This window comes from Scatophagus argus, chromosome 4 (assembly GCF_020382885.2).
Source record: "Scatophagus argus isolate fScaArg1 chromosome 4, fScaArg1.pri, whole genome shotgun sequence".
In the NCBI taxonomy this organism is placed as follows: domain Eukaryota; kingdom Metazoa; phylum Chordata; class Actinopteri; family Scatophagidae; genus Scatophagus; species Scatophagus argus.
The window spans coordinates 11,318,378-11,335,092 of NC_058496.1; the positions used below are offsets into that span (position 1 = coordinate 11,318,378).

A 16,715-nucleotide genomic window follows, 5' to 3' on the forward strand; every position below is an offset into this window, starting at 1 on the left:
AGGCCTTCACAAGAAACCAGCATCGCGCGTCTGCTCCGATTAACATTTGGTAAACAGCGCGACCTTGAGGCGAGAAGCAAGAACTGAACTTTTCCTCAACACAAAGAGCGCTCAAGTTTTGAAATAAATAAACGCATATTCTGTATTTTAAATTATTTTGTTGTTGTTGTAAATAAAACTATTCATCCTTTAAACTCTTAATTCTGAGAAATGGAATCGTAATGGTTACGACAGGGACACGCTTCAATGCCTTTCTTACACAGAAGTATGTTGGGGTAAGGAAGAATAAACTGCGGAGGTTTAAACAGTTGAAAATCACACTCAAATTTATTTGATCAGTTTCGTCATTTCATCAGCGGGGGCCTCTGCAAGTTTAATTGAACAGCTGGCATCATCATTATTTTTGCTTGAAACGCTTCAAATTGAAGCGTAATCGAATTTCGGCCTATTTCAACTCAAAGGTTTTTAGTTTGTTTTGGTTTTTGCGGCAAAAGTTATATTAAGAATAGACTCTAAACAGGAAATTACTAGACCAAATAAAGAGATTTAAATGTCAGATATTTTCATTTATTTTGACACGTTAATTAAGAACAAAAACACATTCATCAACGAGGGTTTCCACTGCAGCAACTTCCACAAATATATTAGCACTCATCTTATTTACATTGGTTTCTTTAAAGACATTCCTTTTGACTGTCAACGCACATAAATATCATGCAATTAAAACATTTCTTTAAGAAATGAGCTACAAAAACGTGTCTTCACATAGCATCGAACATTTAGACACTGAGAGGTTTCACACGACAAAAGCCTTCAGCAGGGAGGGTAAGAGAGTCTGAGATGCTCATTTATTAAAGGAGCAGTGCTCAGCATGGCAGGAGGGCAGAATGGAGTCCTGGGAGCCTGCAGGATCGTCGGAACCAGACAGGCAGCAGGGCCCGACATGAGATGACTGTACCCAAGAGCGCTGTGACGGTTCTGCTGTGGATTTGGGTTCTGTGGATTGACGGGAGTGGGTTTGCTCATGATGCTGTCGATGCTGAAAGAGCACTTTCTCTGCGGGCCAGGCTTTGGCTCAGGGGCTTCTGCTGCGCAAAGCTGCGCCCTGAAGTCTTTAGGCCCACTGCACTTCCCGTGAGTGTTCAGAGTCTGAGGTAAGAGGTGATAGGAAGAGGGGGGCATCATGATGTTCTCCTGCAGGGGCATGTACCGGATAGGAGCAGCGTGTGGGGGGCTTACCTGGCCCTGTACGCAATACGGTTGCCCGTATGGCCGGTAGCAGTTCAAGTTGGAATAAAACATAAGTCCGTCTTTGCTGAGCTCGGGGTGGTTTCGCTTGAAGCGCTTCCTTCGCCGAAGAAAGCTGCCGTTGTCGAACATGTCTTCTGAAGCAGGGTCCAGAGACCAGTAGTTACCTTTTCCCGGGTTTCCGGGTTCCCTCGGGATCTTGATGAAACAGTCGTTTAGAGAGAGGTTGTGCCTGATGGAGTTCTGCCAAGCGGGGAACTTGTCTCTGTAGTAGGGAAACTTGTTGCTGATGAAGTCACAGATGCCACTCAGCGTCAGCTTCTTCATCGGGCTCTGCAGGATGGCCATGGTGATGAGGGCAATGTAGGAGTAGGGAGGCTTCACCGAGCTGTTCTGGGCTTTCCTGGACGGCGGTGCGTCTGCGCAGAAACTGTTCTCGCTTTCCCCCGAGGAGTCCGGCTCTGACGAGTCAAATTCAGCGCCAGATTCTGCCGAGGAGCCGGGGTCCGTGGAGCACTCATTTCTGTATAAACGCCCGTGGGTAGGCTCATCCTCGCCCACTATGTCAATCTCATCCTCGTCTAGAGGCAAAGCTGCGTGTTGTGAAGCTTCAAATTCACTGGAGAGAGTCATCTTCGCACGCAGAGTGTTCCAAAACGCTGTGCGTAAAAATCAAAAGGCTCTTATTCATGCGTAAAAGGTCTGGTTCCTCTCAAACCCTGTAAACCATCTGTTTGCTGTAGTAATGAAAGCTGAGGCTTTATACTGTACGCTGAGAGCCTGCTGCCCTGAAGGCCAGTCCCATTAACCCTCTGGACCTATCAGAGTAGGCCCTCACCGCGGGGAGCCAGAGAAGGGAAGCGCACAGGTGGGGGGATTTGGGGAGTCCTGTAGTGCGCACAGACTATTCAGCCAAAGAAAACCCAATTTCTCGACGGCAGTTTGTGCACTTGGCAAAAAATGTATGCATTTCGTTTAAGTTGTCAGACGGTTGGAGTGAATCTTCAAGATTCAGAATCTTCAAAGTAGTAAATGTAAGACTGAAAACGAACTGCTTCAGATCTTACGCATCTTCGTATTAAGACAGTCATTAGTGAGTACGAGTTAAAAACAAGACTACAATTAATACAGCGCCATTTCAGGTCAACACTTTTTGCGCTCCTGCAGCAGAAGCATATACGTGAGCCTGATGTCATCCTCCTGCATCAGAAATGCGGACGTTACCAAAATGAATTTCTATGTGGCTGAATCATGTTCAATCTTGACATTTTAATCATTTGATATTACAAATCGTACAGCTACACAGCAGGAGATGGTGTGTTCTTGGGAACTTTAACACCACGCCTAGCTCGTGATAAGAAACAAAGTGTTTCCCTCTTCAAACCCCCGCAGGTTCGTTTAGTTTGCCACCTCTGGATGCCCGTGGGTGGTGTGACCATGAAAATGGCCGTGGTGGGGCTTCCCGCAGGCTGCAGAGAAAAGAGGTAATAGTCGCCTTAACGAGGCCATCAGCATCAGAATTGAGTAGGAAACGGCTCAGCTGCACAGAGAGGCCTGGGCTGCAGGGCTCAGGTCGGCTTTACGACCGGGATGAATGAGCAGAGCAATCCTCAAAGCAAACCGGTCCAACAGCGGATATGTGATAAATCCGTGCTGCTAAACTATCTCCATTGCAAATGACCAAGGTGGGAAAACTCCACCTACTTCGTCACCTGACTGTCCCTACCGTGTGACTGCCTGAGTGGGTGAGAGATGGTTCTCACATGACTTCCAATAAAGGCTCACGTAACAGATATCAGAAAATAAAATGGCTGTAATTTGTCAACTGTTACAAGTTCAAACTTACTGAAGCGACACGTACGGAGTGATGACACCTCACACAGCAGCAACAAGTTCAACATTTACTCATAAATGAAATCCTCAGTTAAACTGCTGTGGGATAACTGAGATAAACCACATTGTTGCACATGGTTGCTGTTTTTATTTTTTGCAGTATTTTGAAACAAGGCAAACTAGATGGCAGGTAATAAGATGACTGAAGATTTTTAATTTAAAGTAAACCATCACATTTTCATCAGGAATAAGTAAAAACAGTTTCCTATTTCAGATTAAATAAAATTAGTAACAACAATACAGTGAAGGTACCACCCAGACATTTAGACGATGGATCTGTTAAATAATAAAATAATTTAGTTTTGCATGGCATAAATGCCAGTTATTATGGCCTTTTTAAGTTGATGTTAGTAGTAAAACATTACTTTAGCTACAATACTTGAAATATCAGACTTACGAAACAAACAGTCTGCTATAATCACAGTAGCTGACTGGATGCAAAAGTTACTAAGTCTTTGTATGTGTTTCGTAACAATAAGAGCTAAGATGTTAATGCTCTTGGAGGCATTTATCACACATTGTTGAGTATTATAGTGAACTTACCACTTCGACACAAAGGCACTTTGTCTCTCTTGTTATGTTAATAGTCTGCCGTTGTCAGCTCGAAATAGCCATTTTTAGTGATGGTTAAAAACATTATTTTCTTTAGGTATATCAGAACAGTCACAGATGTTCAGGAAAAAAAAAAACTTTATTTTGAATAATTAAAAAAACAAAAACCCAGGATGTTAAAAGCCAGAAACATGAGTGAAGTTATTTCATTTACAAAGTACCACACTTGATACGGTATTTGCAACTTCCAACACAACTTGGGTTCACAACTTTCAAAAATTGCAGATTCTCCTCTTTGTAAAAAATACAATTTACTGATTAAACCTCTGGCCCTTTGGAGCTTCTTTTTGTGTGTGTGTGTGTGCGGCGTGCACATTTTAGGGGCCATTACTGTGATCTTAACCATCTTCTGATGTGACTTATGTTCTTGTAGGAAAGGAGTGAAGTCCCAGATTCATGGATGACCAAAGTCACAGATTCTGATCCAGAATCAAAAGTTTTTTAGTGCACAGAGGAGAGAAGAACTTACAACAACTTCCTCTCTGCTCCTTTCACCACTCTAGAGATGAACTGTTCCTGCAGAATGTCCCTGTCCAGGTTCCTACCTGCAGAACGGAACGGAGGCATACGTGAGCTTACGATGGGCGACTTTGGTTCTCAAGGTCAGCCATTCCTACAGTAACAGGGGCCTGTTTCTTGTTATTTTTAAGTTTTGTTAGTTGTGTTGAGCTGCCAATTTCCAGAGAATCTCCCTTGAAAGAAAAGCTCAACTGAGACTCAAGGAAATATTCAGTTGTTATTCACTTATAAATGCTCCATGTTGTTTCATTGGATGCTTGCATGTTGACAAATTTCACATTTTTGCAGGTTCAGTTCACATGCTGTGCAATGAGTAACAGACTCATAGGAAAAGAGTATCTATTTTCCAGATAATTTGTATTAAATTACCTACTAGTTTCTGGGAACATATTTAGGAAATTGTGGACTTGTTAAATAAGGCGTTACTCAAAATTATGAAGCAGTTTTACAGCCAAGAACTACTTGCTAGAATCAGAAAACTGCTGAACTGTAAATTTGTCAATAAAGGTTTTGTACTACCTCCATTAGCACATACAAAACAATAGAAGATTGTTAAAAATATCAAATTTCATCACTTTTATGCAGTTCAATGAGTTCTGTGTGTGTGTGTAAGACTTGTGTAAAGAGCCATATATGAAAGGCGTGAGTGTGTGTGTGTGTGTGTGTGTGTCTTCACCTATAAAGACCAGTCGGTTGATCCGCAGGTTCTCCTCCCAAAACTGTGGTGTCTCATTCAGCTCATACAGCTCATGGACCCCCTGCAGCATCACTTGGTGGGCTTTACCTGCAATTGATACTATGCCCTGGAAACACAAAAAGAAAAACAAACGTCAAGTCACAAGTCACGAGTAACACATTAGCCACGACTGAATGAAGAGTCTGGAACCGAATAATACAGATGATAAAGTGGCATTTATTGATCACAGTTTCCACTGGGGTGACTATTGTGCTTTACTGTACCTTTAACCGGATGACAGTCATAGGTTGCCCTTCTTTGTTTTTGAACATCTTCTCCCATAGCAGATCCTGAAAACGGTCGAAAATGGGTGTTTACTTTACAAAGGACTATATTGTGTTAGGGCTAATTAGTAATGGCATCAGGGATACACCAACTGGAGGGTCTGAATGATGCAAAGTGAGTGTACCTGGATGAAAACATTCAAGGCATCCTCTAGGAGATCTCCAACCACTTCAAACGTCACAGTTAAAATACTCTGTGGATGACATCAAATATAATATGGAGAAATTAATGTCTACAGCAAATTAAACATTTTGTGCTTTCCAACATATTAAGATCAGTGAAATCCAGATAAAGAAATGAGATGTTAAGAAAACACGTTAAAGTTGTAAGCAGTTGTGACTGAAGTTATCAGATTACCTAGTAATAGCAATACCACAATATGTAAGTACTCCATTACAAGTCCTGCACTCAAAAGCACATATGTATCATCAGTAAAATGTACATTAAAACAGTCAAATTAACATATATGTATATCTTTACAGGAATATTATTCCTTAACATGCAAGCAACATTTCAATGTTGTCGAGGTGGAGATAATTTTAAGAAACTTTAGTGAAACTGTTGGATGGCTTATAACTGATATGTAGCGGAGTGGAACAACATAGTAGCGTAAAATGGAAACACTCACGCAAAGTACAAGTGCGTTTAAGTTACATTCCATCACGGCGCTTATGTTTGTGAGATGTTTTCAGGCTGACTTTTAGTTCACTGACAACACTTAATTTAAACACATACTAACATCATTTCGACTCACTGAAACCAGAAAAGTCATTACGAAAGTTAAGCCATAGAAGTGTTTTTACACCCCGGCTGATGACTTTGTCAATGACTGTGTCAAAAACCACAGCTCCACTCTGCACCTGAAACCTGGTTACCGCACCCCACTTTATCTGCCTACACCCCCTCCATTCCCTCCTCTCTCTCATACACACACTCTCTCTCTCCTCTCCATACTTCCTTACAGCATTAAAAGGGCACTTTGTAGATATTTGGGGGTTTTGTGTTGAAGTGTTAAAGTTACACACTTCCTTGTCATTTGGTATAACAACAGAAAAACAGCATTCTCATTTACATGAAAAGAGCAACATGGGGCAGAGGAGGAGGAGGAGGGGGAGAAAGGGGTAGGGTTTGAGGGAACGGTTGAGCTTCATGCGGGAAAGGGAACCTGAAGAAAACAGACAACAATGCCGTTATTTGCCCACACAAACAACCCTCATCTCTCCTCATCCTGTGATAAAAGTTGTATAAAGCACAACTGAAAACAACATGAGGCCTAATTGCTGCGAGAAGACATTTGGTCTGACGGAAACATCAAGAGAAGTGGTGCGAGATTAATCCTGGGATAAATATTTTTAACAATTAACAATTCCGTTGAAAAGGACTGGACTTAATTGGTGCTTGAATGTTGAAAATAAGCTGTGTATCCCATTCAGATCTGATGCTCAGTTGCTCATTAAAAGGTCAAACACTGTCTGTATACTACATTTTATGACATCTGGTTTCATTTCAAACAACTGTAAAGCCATAACACGTACCCAAGACTCTACTCAGTCTAGCCGAGTCTAGTGTCGAGTCTCCTGAAGCCTACAGGATGATTATACTGCAGTGTATGACTGAGACTGGGTCTATTTGTGGTGTAACAAGAAAACATCAAAAGCTTCAAGTTGACCTCAACACAAAATAAACCAAAGCGGGGAGGGAGTTTTCACTAGAGTGTCACAGCCCGGGGGAATGCAAAGCACAGCGTTAACCTGCAGGAAATGATGTGTTGAAAGAAATAAGCAAACAGATCAAGAAAAACTGGAAGGAAAGGCATGCAGGGCGAGTATAAAAGAATGAACGAGACAAAGTTACGGACGCGCATTCAAGCAATACCTTGTCAAGATGGGGCCTCGTGGCTTTCATAAGCCGGAGCTTCTCTGCTAGACTTTTCACAAGACAGAAATCAGAAATGATTAAACCTTAAACATTGTTCATCCAACATAATACACTCATTACCACTCAGAAAGTAACCATGTTGCATATCATTCGGACCAACAGTTCAAATGCATCCGTCAGCTGTACCACATGGCTGCTTTTGCTACTTTTGTATGATGACGGGCAGACACATCTTGTGTTGGTAAAAAGGTTCACACAATAAAGATATTATTTTGTCATTTTAAATATTGCTGACTAAACTGTGTGCTCTCTCTCCCGTGGCTGCTGACATTTCAGACTGACATACAAGGGTGCACGCAACCACTGATGTGGCTTTGTGAATCGATATTGCTTTATTTTCAGGGATCACAAAAATCTTTCCGTTTCCATTTGAGTTGTTTTAGGATAAAATGTTTTACATGACTGACTGACCGACTTTATTCAAGACTTTATTATGGCATTTCTGCTTAATTCTTATTTGGTGACATATTTGTGTTTTCTGTCTAAACCTATTGTGAATAAAAAAAACAAACAAACATTTTTTTTAAGATTAAACAAAAGTTAAATAAAATGTTCATCTGAAGCCACAAATGTTCTTGAGGATTTTCCGCTCTCACGGTCAGACATGCCGTATCAGTGCTTAATGACACAGGTTTGAATGGACTTATGAAAACTTTAGAAATGGCAAATCCTACAAAACAGCACCACCAAACAATCAACAGCCCTTGTTTTCCCCATCAGACCTCCTCATTCTCCTCCCCCCTTCTCTCTGACCTCACAAGGAGGCTAAATGTTGTGTCCAGCAGCTTGAGCCCTGCGTGCTGTTAGTACCACACAGGCGGAGCGGCGGGGGGCCGCTTCAAACAGCCAGCGTGGGATCAAGGGGAGGAGGGGCCTGGACTCTCAAAGGCAGGGGGAAAGGAACTATCTGTTGGGACAAGGGGGACTCCTCGGGAGCCAGTGGACACACACAGCTCTAATCCTCTGCAGCTGGTCTCAGAGACACTGAGTGAGGGCATGTAAGAGAGCTTTAACACCATGGCCCATTACATTCACATGAAAGGATGAACACCGACTCTATTCATGAGAATGACATTCTACAGGGGACACAATATGATGACCACCCCGCAGTGTAACAGGGGGACGCTCTATAAAAGAGTTCGTTAATTAGAGAGAAACATGGTGAGCAACAGTATCAAAGACTGCTGGGTGCACAGTTCAGACAGACTCGCGACAAGGGCCGTCAATGCAGTCAAAATAAGTTCTTGTTCTTTCACTGTAAATGTATGTCGCACACATTGGGATGACCGATATTACCAACCAACACACTGTTATCAACAAATACAGTATGTCAGCCCTTAAGTAACAGGAAATAGCAGCAACAAAATGCACAAAAAGGGTTCACAGTAATTTATTAAATAGTTTGTCATTTGTGAAAAGTCCTTTATTTGGTGCATTGAGCGTAACGAGCAAAGTGCCATCTAGTATCATTACATTCACTATATGCTAACCTAAGATAGATAGGCCTTTATTAGTCCCGCAGTGGGGAAATTGTCAAAGATGTCTCAAAACTTGCCAAAACTCAGCAACTCACACCAAAAAATCCAGCTGGATGAACAGCACCACAGCTAAGAATATGTATTTTTGATTTTTTTGGTGAACTGTCCCAAACAAAAAAAAACCCCAAACACTTTTATTCTTGATTGTTGTGAACATGAATATGGACAAAACCAACTCACTTTGCTCCATCTTTAGGGTCAAAGGAATGCAGGTCCAGCACTTCAGAGAGATCCACCCTGCGGAAGAAGATCACTGATCGCATTACTTTTTTAAGTAAAGTTACATTTAAAATCAAACTACACCATAGTAGGCAATAAATCAAGAAGGACAAGTTCAGTTTTTGCCACAAGTTGGCTAAAACTAACATTAAGGCTGAAGGAGTGAAGTGGCTGGAGCAGAAACGTGTGGGGCTGTTTTTCGGATTAACCCCTGGTTGCACGGCGTCTTTCATCTGTTCACCCTGGTCTGAACTCTGTGGGGGTGCGGGATCCAAAACACACCCAAACCTTTGATACACACTGCTTGTGTAGCCAGATGCTACCTGGAGTCAATAACATGCTAACACACATACAGACGCATACTTGCACGCACGCACATTCACACATATGCAACCAAGTCGGGTTGAAGATCCAGGGTCAAAGAGCAAAGAGTTGTGGGTAACTAGAGACCACTGAAGGTTTGGTGTTTACTCAGAGTGCAGCAGTTTGTGTATGTATACGTGTGAGTGTGTGTGTGTTGGGGGTTTTGTCTTGACCAGTGACACGCCTGAATTGCTTCATCTTTGATATATAAAGATCTGAGCAGGAGCGCCACGTGGATTTCATCTGTTACACACCCGACACAAAGCTACTAACACAAAAAGCAACTTACCTTGACTTTTGTGTTTCTACAATCTTGACGAGACCATTTACAGATCTGAAATGAGAAGAAAAAAGGCTAATATTTAGACAAGGGACAAATTCATTCCTACTACCCTACAACTTTACTTTTCTTGACCGAAGAACGAGGCCAACTGTTGTACATAAAAAGCTAGGTAAAAAAGAACACGGAAAAACAGATATTATAAGTAGTAAAAGTACATGAAGCTGACCTGACTGCGTCTCGGATTTGAGTCAGTTCCTCTTCATTCACCAGGTCTGTCTTGTTGATTATGGTCAGGTCAGCGACAGCGATCTGCCTAAAAAGACATTACATACAACGTGGGCATGGCAGGCGACACATTTTGTACAAGGATCACACCAAGGATCACAAAAAGTCCTCTAAACCAGCTACATCAGGAATGCGCCGCCGTGTGAATATCTCTAACAAGTTGTGTTCATGATATTTATCAGAAGACTTCTTGTGTATTTCTGTGGCTTTTCGTGGGTGGCATTGGGCAATAGATGCCAAACTCAAATGGGAGCTGAGTGCTGTTTAGCTTGGAGGTGAAAACACAAACAAAGAGCAAGAATGCAAAGGGTCGTGCAACTGGTCTCTCTTCATCAGAGTATTTGTTCAACACCAACAAGCACGCAGCTGCTGGAAGAGACAAACAGAGAGACGCCCAGGGAGACAGAGAGGCGGGTGGCAGGAGTACGCCTCAGAACAGCATGTCATGAGGCCTAGTGTGGTCTGTTTAGTCTTAAAGGAATACTTCAACATTTTGGGAAACGAGCCTCCTCGCTTTCTTGTTGATGAAACACCGCTCAAATATCTGTACGGTGAACATAAAGCTACCAACAGCAGCCGGTTGGCTTAGCTTAGCACAAAGAGTAGAAACAGAGAGAAACAGCTAGCTCTAATTCATTAATAAGTTTCATCATGCTTGTTTAATCCATAAACAAAAAGGTGAAAAAACAAAAGCGAATAACTGTATTTCCTAAAGGAAACATTTTACAGCAAACATACCTGGCTGCTTCATTAACGAGTCCGTCGGCTTTTTCCTCAGTTAGTTGCTACAGGAAGCAGAGAAAGTGGATATGACTTACACGTGCAATCAGAAAATGAAAGGAAACTTTGTAGAAAAAACAAAGATGCATGTGTCTGAAACAGCCAACACAAAAAGAGACAGACAACAAAGAAAGGCCGATGTTTCATCTTTGCAAACTAAGTGACTTTCTCAACATATGAAACCACAGGAGATCACTCTTCATTTTCTGTTTGCGTCTTGTGCCCACGCAGGGGATGCAGCTTTTTCCAGAACGGTTTAATATGTAACAACAGACAGAGCAGGAGGTGTTAAACTGGATCCTGACCCCGGAGTGTCAATCTGACATTAATCTGTCACTGCACGCTTCACCGCCGCTTCATTTCTGAGGGAACTGAATGACAAAAAATGTATTTAAAAAAAAAAAGGTAATAGAACGGCCACTTGCCGGCCGCTGCACTGACAGACAAAGGCCCTTCAGAGGGCGTGAGGGCCCAGTAGCACACGTTAACTTGAGACCCCTCAGACAGATGGATAGCTTATGGGACAGATGGGGGAGAAAGGGAGATGAGTGAATGTGACAGGCCTATTACAGTGGTCACATCTCTGATATCAATTACTCCTTCACTACCAGTTATCCCCTCTCCTTCTCTCTGTCATTATTCCTTCATCTTGCCTCGCTCTCCAATGAGAACACAAAAGCAGCACCTCGGCCATGAAATGTGTCACCTCGCCGAGCATGACACCTTCAAATTAGAGCCCATTATCTGGGTGTCACTTGTCTTGTCCCTTTTAAATGCCACACGAAAGGCAGGATGTGTGTGTGTATGTATGTGTGTGTGTGTGCTGTTGGGAGTTTTACGTCAGTCTCACAAGCTGAACGGCATATTTGGGATTTAAAGTTACAAAAGCACAATTATTTTGGAAAACAGTGCTGATGATTAAAGTTTGGCAACAAGAAGATCGGGGCTGGAGCCAATGACAATATTCAATATTGCATCTTTTCTGATTATGGTTTTTTGTTAATGAGTTAAGAAAAAAGAAAAAAAAAGACGACTCTGCAATGTAACTAAGTACAATTTTTTTCCAGTACTGCATTAAGTACAAATTTGAGGTACTCGTACTTTACTTAAGTAATCCATTCCAATGACACTTTTTACTTCTGCTCCACATTTATCTGACAAATTAAGATTTTTACATGACATTTGCTAAACATAAGAAACTTCTCAAACATCTCCTTCGCACATACCTGCAGTCCATACTTGGCGTCGATGACAGTGACGATGCCTAACAACGACAAAGCAATAGTGATCAGTGAGTCAGTCTAGTGCCACAACTCTTTTGCACATTCCTTTCTGAATTGCGGTTGCCTTTTGCTGTGGAGTTTTGTCCGTTTGTCTAAACCACTTTCCCTGAGTTCTCTGAAGTAGACTTTTGGTCTGCTCGCCTGTCACAACAGAGCAGACAGCTGAGCATTTAATGTGAGGAAAGGGACACCGTTCATGCAAACATACTCACACACACACACACCATTAAAACATAAACACATGAAAAGAAAATATGGGCAAGTCAGAAAAAATGTTTCCTCAAAATTGGACTTTTGTTGAAGATGAGATTTAGAAATCTTTCATCATAGCACTTCAGATTAGTAACTGATGAAGAGAAGAAATACAGAAGCTTAATATAAAGTCTTTCGCTAGAAAGGACTTTTTCTTTTTAAGTTTAAAAATGTAGCCTTCTATCCTCTCCATCTGTCAGTACAATGTTTTCACGAGAGAGCACCAAATTGAATTTTTACTCTTAAGTTAAACCAGAGATGGCTGAGAAGTTTGATGTTTGACACACACTAGACGAACAGGTTAAGAGTATTGCCGCTTCTGATTTCCTCGCATGATGGACAAAGACAAGCAGCGTCACTAAAGTCTTACCATCCAAGTAGATGTCACTGCCGAGCTCTGCATCGACCCAGAACATGGAGGCCACAGCTCCTGCCAGAGGATACAATCTGGTATAACGGTCTGTTGTAAACGGCTGAAACCCACAGTTACATACAAATCTAAAGTTTTCAAAACAGTACATCATATTACGCACATATCATGTTTAAAACAGTATTTAAATGAACTTTTTGATGCAACTAATGATTGTTTTTATCATCGAGCACGTCGCAACATTTTTTTTTTCAATTGATGGTTTAATCACGTGGCCTGTAGAACATCAGAAAATAGTGAGACGTCCTGATCACAAAGTCCTAATGGATATGAATATGAAATATAGCAAAACTCAGAAGCTGATTTTCTTTTTTTCTTTTGGCATTTTTACTTGAGGGGTGATATTGATAGATCATCAAAATTGTTGTATTTCATCCTTTAATAAATAAATCATTTCAGCATTAAATGAATTAACTTTATTCAGCGACATCCACATCTTAAGGTTTTGGGTTTAAAGTCAGTATTGCATTATTTTCAGAAAGTCTGCATGCAGAATCTGTGGAGCAGATAAAACCAATATCACAAGCTTTCAATTGTTTATCTCCTGCTGGTATATTTGGTTTGTTTCTATTTTCCCGTGGACGTGGTTATTACAAGACCCTATGTTACCATGCCAGCCACAGCTTGTTCACATAATGCACTTTTGTCAAACTGCCAAGCGAGAATAAGAAAGCATTGTAAATATTTGATGGCTGCGTAATGAAAACACTGTTTTTGAGTGGCATGTTTCACATAACTCATCCAACCTCTTTCCTGAGCCGGAGAGGAGAAATCCCCCGGGAACCGTTATGACTGACAGCACTGCCAGGGCCAATGACAGACCTGTCCCAGTCGATAAAAAGCCTGTCTCAGCCAATGACATGGCAGAGGAGTGAGGACAGCCCCAGTCTGAGCGTGCTCTGTTGGTTCTGTCTGCGAGGCCCAGTGGTGTGTGTCTGCCCATGCCGGTGCCTCCTGACACCTGTCACTTAGCGACACACCCCAGTCGCCACAGCTCTCGCCCTGTAATGGCCTGATATTGATTTCCTGATTCAAAGGTGAGAGATGAACGGACAGCTGGGCTTTTTTTTTTTTCTCTGTTGCTGATGGAAATAGGCTCCTTGAATGCTCCTGTCACAGCAAAACAAGTCTGCTCCCCAGAGTTACAAAATGTTTAACTTCTGATGTGGGCTTTACAAAGAAATCTGCAAGGGTTCAACCATTATTTACACATATAAAAGAAAAAAGGGTCTTAGGACATGGCTTTTTCCATAGGACATAAATAAATATTTAACCAGACTCTGGGTGAAAATGAATTTACCTAAAAGTCCAGAATGGTAATATTAATAGAGGACACTCAACAAGTAAACTCCAACATGACTTCACAGCTGCTTATTCATCACTCATTTGCTTCCAGATACTGTGACCATAACACAGAAGTTGGTTTTTGGAACATAGTGTTTTTGCAGGGTTTTCAAAGGGACACGAGAAACCAGATCCCACCTCTCAAAGGCCTTTATTGCTGATGCTGTCCGACCATAAGGGCCAGTGATGGCGCACTTTTAAAGAGCTCTGTATGGTGCGGGTTAGCAAAGGGAGCAAGGCCTGTGTCAGCAGTTACTTTAGTTCTGCCAACACCATTTGTACAAGTTGGTCGGTGTTCATGTTGTATTTTCTTACTCTGCGGCGGTGTTTGTGCCAGCTGACTTCGTGTGTCTCAGCGCGTGCATGTGTTTTTGTGCGTGTGTGGGCTGAAAGAACCGCATCCTCTCTTTGCCTCTGGCCCACACACACAATCCAACTCAGAGTGAAACAATAGAGGCAGATAACTTTCTATAAGGCTCCCAAGGCCAGAACTTGAAAAAAATAATGGTCTACTTAACAATCAAACGCAGATTTAAACGATAACTGATCTTATTTAACTTTGCAAAATGTGTAATACCTGGATCAGCAAGTCCTGTGGTTTCCAACAGGATGTAGTCAAACTTTCCTTTCTTTTGCATCAGGTTCTCGATGGCTTTAAGACCATTGTCCCTGAAAATTGAAGAAACCGCAACTAATTATTAAAAATGGCATATGCAGAACATTTTGTTTACAGAAAAAGGGCACAGACTGTCACATAAAGCAAGAATCTATTGTCGTGTAAGCCCAGTGAATGCCAGACATTCTACTACTGTCACTAAAATAAATGTAAAACACCATTACTGCGTACTTATCTTCAGAACTTAAAGCAACAACTCTTCTGGTTTAATTGACGTTGTAAAACCAAATGGGATAAAGTTACTCTACGTACTTGACGGAGCAGCACAGGCAGCCATTTCTCAGTTCGAGCCACTCCTCGTACAGCTCTCCTGCGTGGCTCACTGCAAGGGACTTCTCCAGGGCGCTGCCTGCAAGTGGAGGACGAGGAAGGCAGATCAATCAGAATCAGCTGATAAAGACAAACATACATATTGCTGCATATTTTGCACGGTAAAATTACAGATTTTAAAACACCAAACATAAGATGTTACAGATCCTTTCAACAAAAAACAAGAAAATAGAAAACTGGCCAAACCGGTCTGATTCAATATTAATATAAAGCCATGAAACTATAAGAAGAGATTATTAAGTCTAATGCAAATGACACATGTTGTTGTACCACAGTTTGCAGCCTTTAGATACTTTAGATACACAGTAAAAACACACTTCTTTCAGCTTTCTGCAAAATTGGTACCATGCTGCTCTCTTGTGGAAAGCTGCAGAAATAACACAACAATCATCAGCCAGGCAATAAGTTCATAGTATTTTCTGTTTGTTTGCTTCTTTGTTTGGCCTGAACAAATTCAGGTGAAACTACAACTATCTTTGATTTCTCTGAAAGACATTAAGGAGTTTACCCTCTCCAAATTCATTGAGTATGACGGCAATTCGCTTGTTGTGTTGTTCCGTTAATATATAGTTCAGGAGTGTTGTCTTTCCAGCACCTGCAAAGAGACAAAAACATGATTTTTTTTTTAAGGAAGTGTAAAATTAATCATTGGGTGCAGCATCAACAGTTGCCACTGTAAAATAACCTGTAACAATTATGAGAAGCTCTACATAGTGGTTGTGTTGAGGGGAGACTAACGAATATCTGAGCCTGTAATCCCCTGAATAAGCTCATTAAAGCTGTGACAGATACAGATCTCTCACCAAGGTAGCCGGTGATGATGGTGACAGGTATCTGCTCTGCAGGAGGACCAGGCAGCCTGTCGATGGGCACCAGCTCAGGACAGTCATCTTCCTCCTCCATCACCACGCCATCACCATCCATGCCAGAAACAGCGTTTGTCAACAGGGACTCAAGAGGGACCTGATCTGAGACAAGAGGACATTTGATAAACAAAAAGAAGAATAAGATTTCAAGTTAATGACAAATCATGAACAAAAACATATATCAGCCATATATATTTGACACACATCACACAGCCTACGGTAATATTCTATCATATTTAGTTTAGATCATTTATAGATGAGTTTTTAGTCCTAAAGTTATTCGTGCAATTGCATCAAACAAGACTGATTAGCTACATTTTTACTAGACGAAATCTTTTACGTCGACAGAAGACAGATAACGTGAACAGTGTTACAGTGTTAGCTGCAAAGTGTGTACTGGCTGAATGAGCATAGCAAACATTTAGCATATGTCTGACTTTATCCTCTCCCACTACCTGCTCAATACGCCACGACAGCAAAACAAACCGAATTTCTCTGATTTATAAAGACTTTAAGCATATTACCAATTTGTTCCTCGTGTAGAAGTAGATATTCAAAGTTTTAACCAAAAACGATCTCCTCTGCTGTTGCTTTGGGTTTTGACAGCGTGCTACACAGTAAAGGCTCCGTTCGAGTACTGAAGGGTCGATTAATTGTTCCGCTTTAGTTTACAGTAGTCGAGATACAAAGTCAACAGCGAGGAATGAATATAAGGAATACTAATACATTTTTTAAAAAAATAATAATGACAACTGTTGAATCACAATAAACACACAAACATTTTATTATATGTATTTTTTTTTGGGGGGGGGGGGGGTAATCGTATACTGACTAG

At 41.4% G+C, this 16,715-nt stretch overlaps 2 protein-coding genes across 4 annotated transcripts; both read right to left on the minus strand.

Annotated features, from left to right (window-relative positions):
• Positions 1-181: 181 nt before the first annotated feature.
• Positions 182-3,179, minus strand: foxd5 (forkhead box D5). The gene has a single exon (XM_046387695.1). It carries the CDS (start codon positions 1,879-1,881, stop codon positions 814-816), a length of 1,068 nt encoding a protein of 355 aa, XP_046243651.1. The 5' UTR covers positions 1,882-3,179; the 3' UTR covers positions 182-813.
• Positions 3,180-3,811: 632 nt separating this feature from the next.
• On the minus strand, positions 3,812-16,531 carry cbwd (COBW domain containing). 3 transcript variants are annotated; one of them, XM_046387693.1, is made up of 16 exons: positions 16,405-16,531; positions 15,818-15,982; positions 15,523-15,609; positions 14,937-15,033; positions 14,586-14,677; positions 12,605-12,664; positions 11,926-11,963; positions 10,658-10,704; positions 9,861-9,947; positions 9,641-9,685; positions 8,950-9,006; positions 7,169-7,220; positions 5,418-5,486; positions 5,233-5,298; positions 4,949-5,075; positions 3,812-4,298 (listed from the first exon to the last, which is right to left on the minus strand). In XM_046387693.1, exons 2-16 carry the CDS (start codon positions 15,936-15,938, stop codon positions 4,219-4,221), a joined length of 1,125 nt encoding a protein of 374 aa, XP_046243649.1. In that variant the 5' UTR covers positions 15,939-15,982; positions 16,405-16,531; the 3' UTR covers positions 3,812-4,218. The 3 variants fall into 3 exon arrangements, with proteins under 3 accessions (XP_046243649.1, XP_046243648.1, XP_046243650.1); XM_046387692.1 differs by having other exon boundaries at positions 15,818-15,977; positions 16,405-16,518; XM_046387694.1 differs by lacking the exons at positions 15,523-15,609; positions 15,818-15,982; positions 16,405-16,531 and adding an exon at positions 15,332-15,506.
• Between the last annotated feature and the right edge of the window lie 184 nt (positions 16,532-16,715).

Coding starts and splice junctions, on each gene's coding strand:
- foxd5 (XM_046387695.1), bottom strand. CDS start 1,881: ATGACTCTCTCCAGTGAATTTGAAGCTTCACAACACGCAGCTTTGCCT.
- cbwd (XM_046387693.1), bottom strand. CDS start 15,938: ATGGATGGTGATGGCGTGGTGATGGAGGAGGAAGATGACTGTCCTGAG. Junction 9,948..10,657: donor CTCGTTAATGAAGCAGCCAG/GTATGTTTGCTG, acceptor ATGTCTTTTTAG/GCAGATCGCTGTCGCTGACC. Junction 9,686..9,860: donor CAAATCCGAGACGCAGTCAG/GTCAGCTTCATG, acceptor TTCTCATTTCAG/ATCTGTAAATGGTCTCGTCA.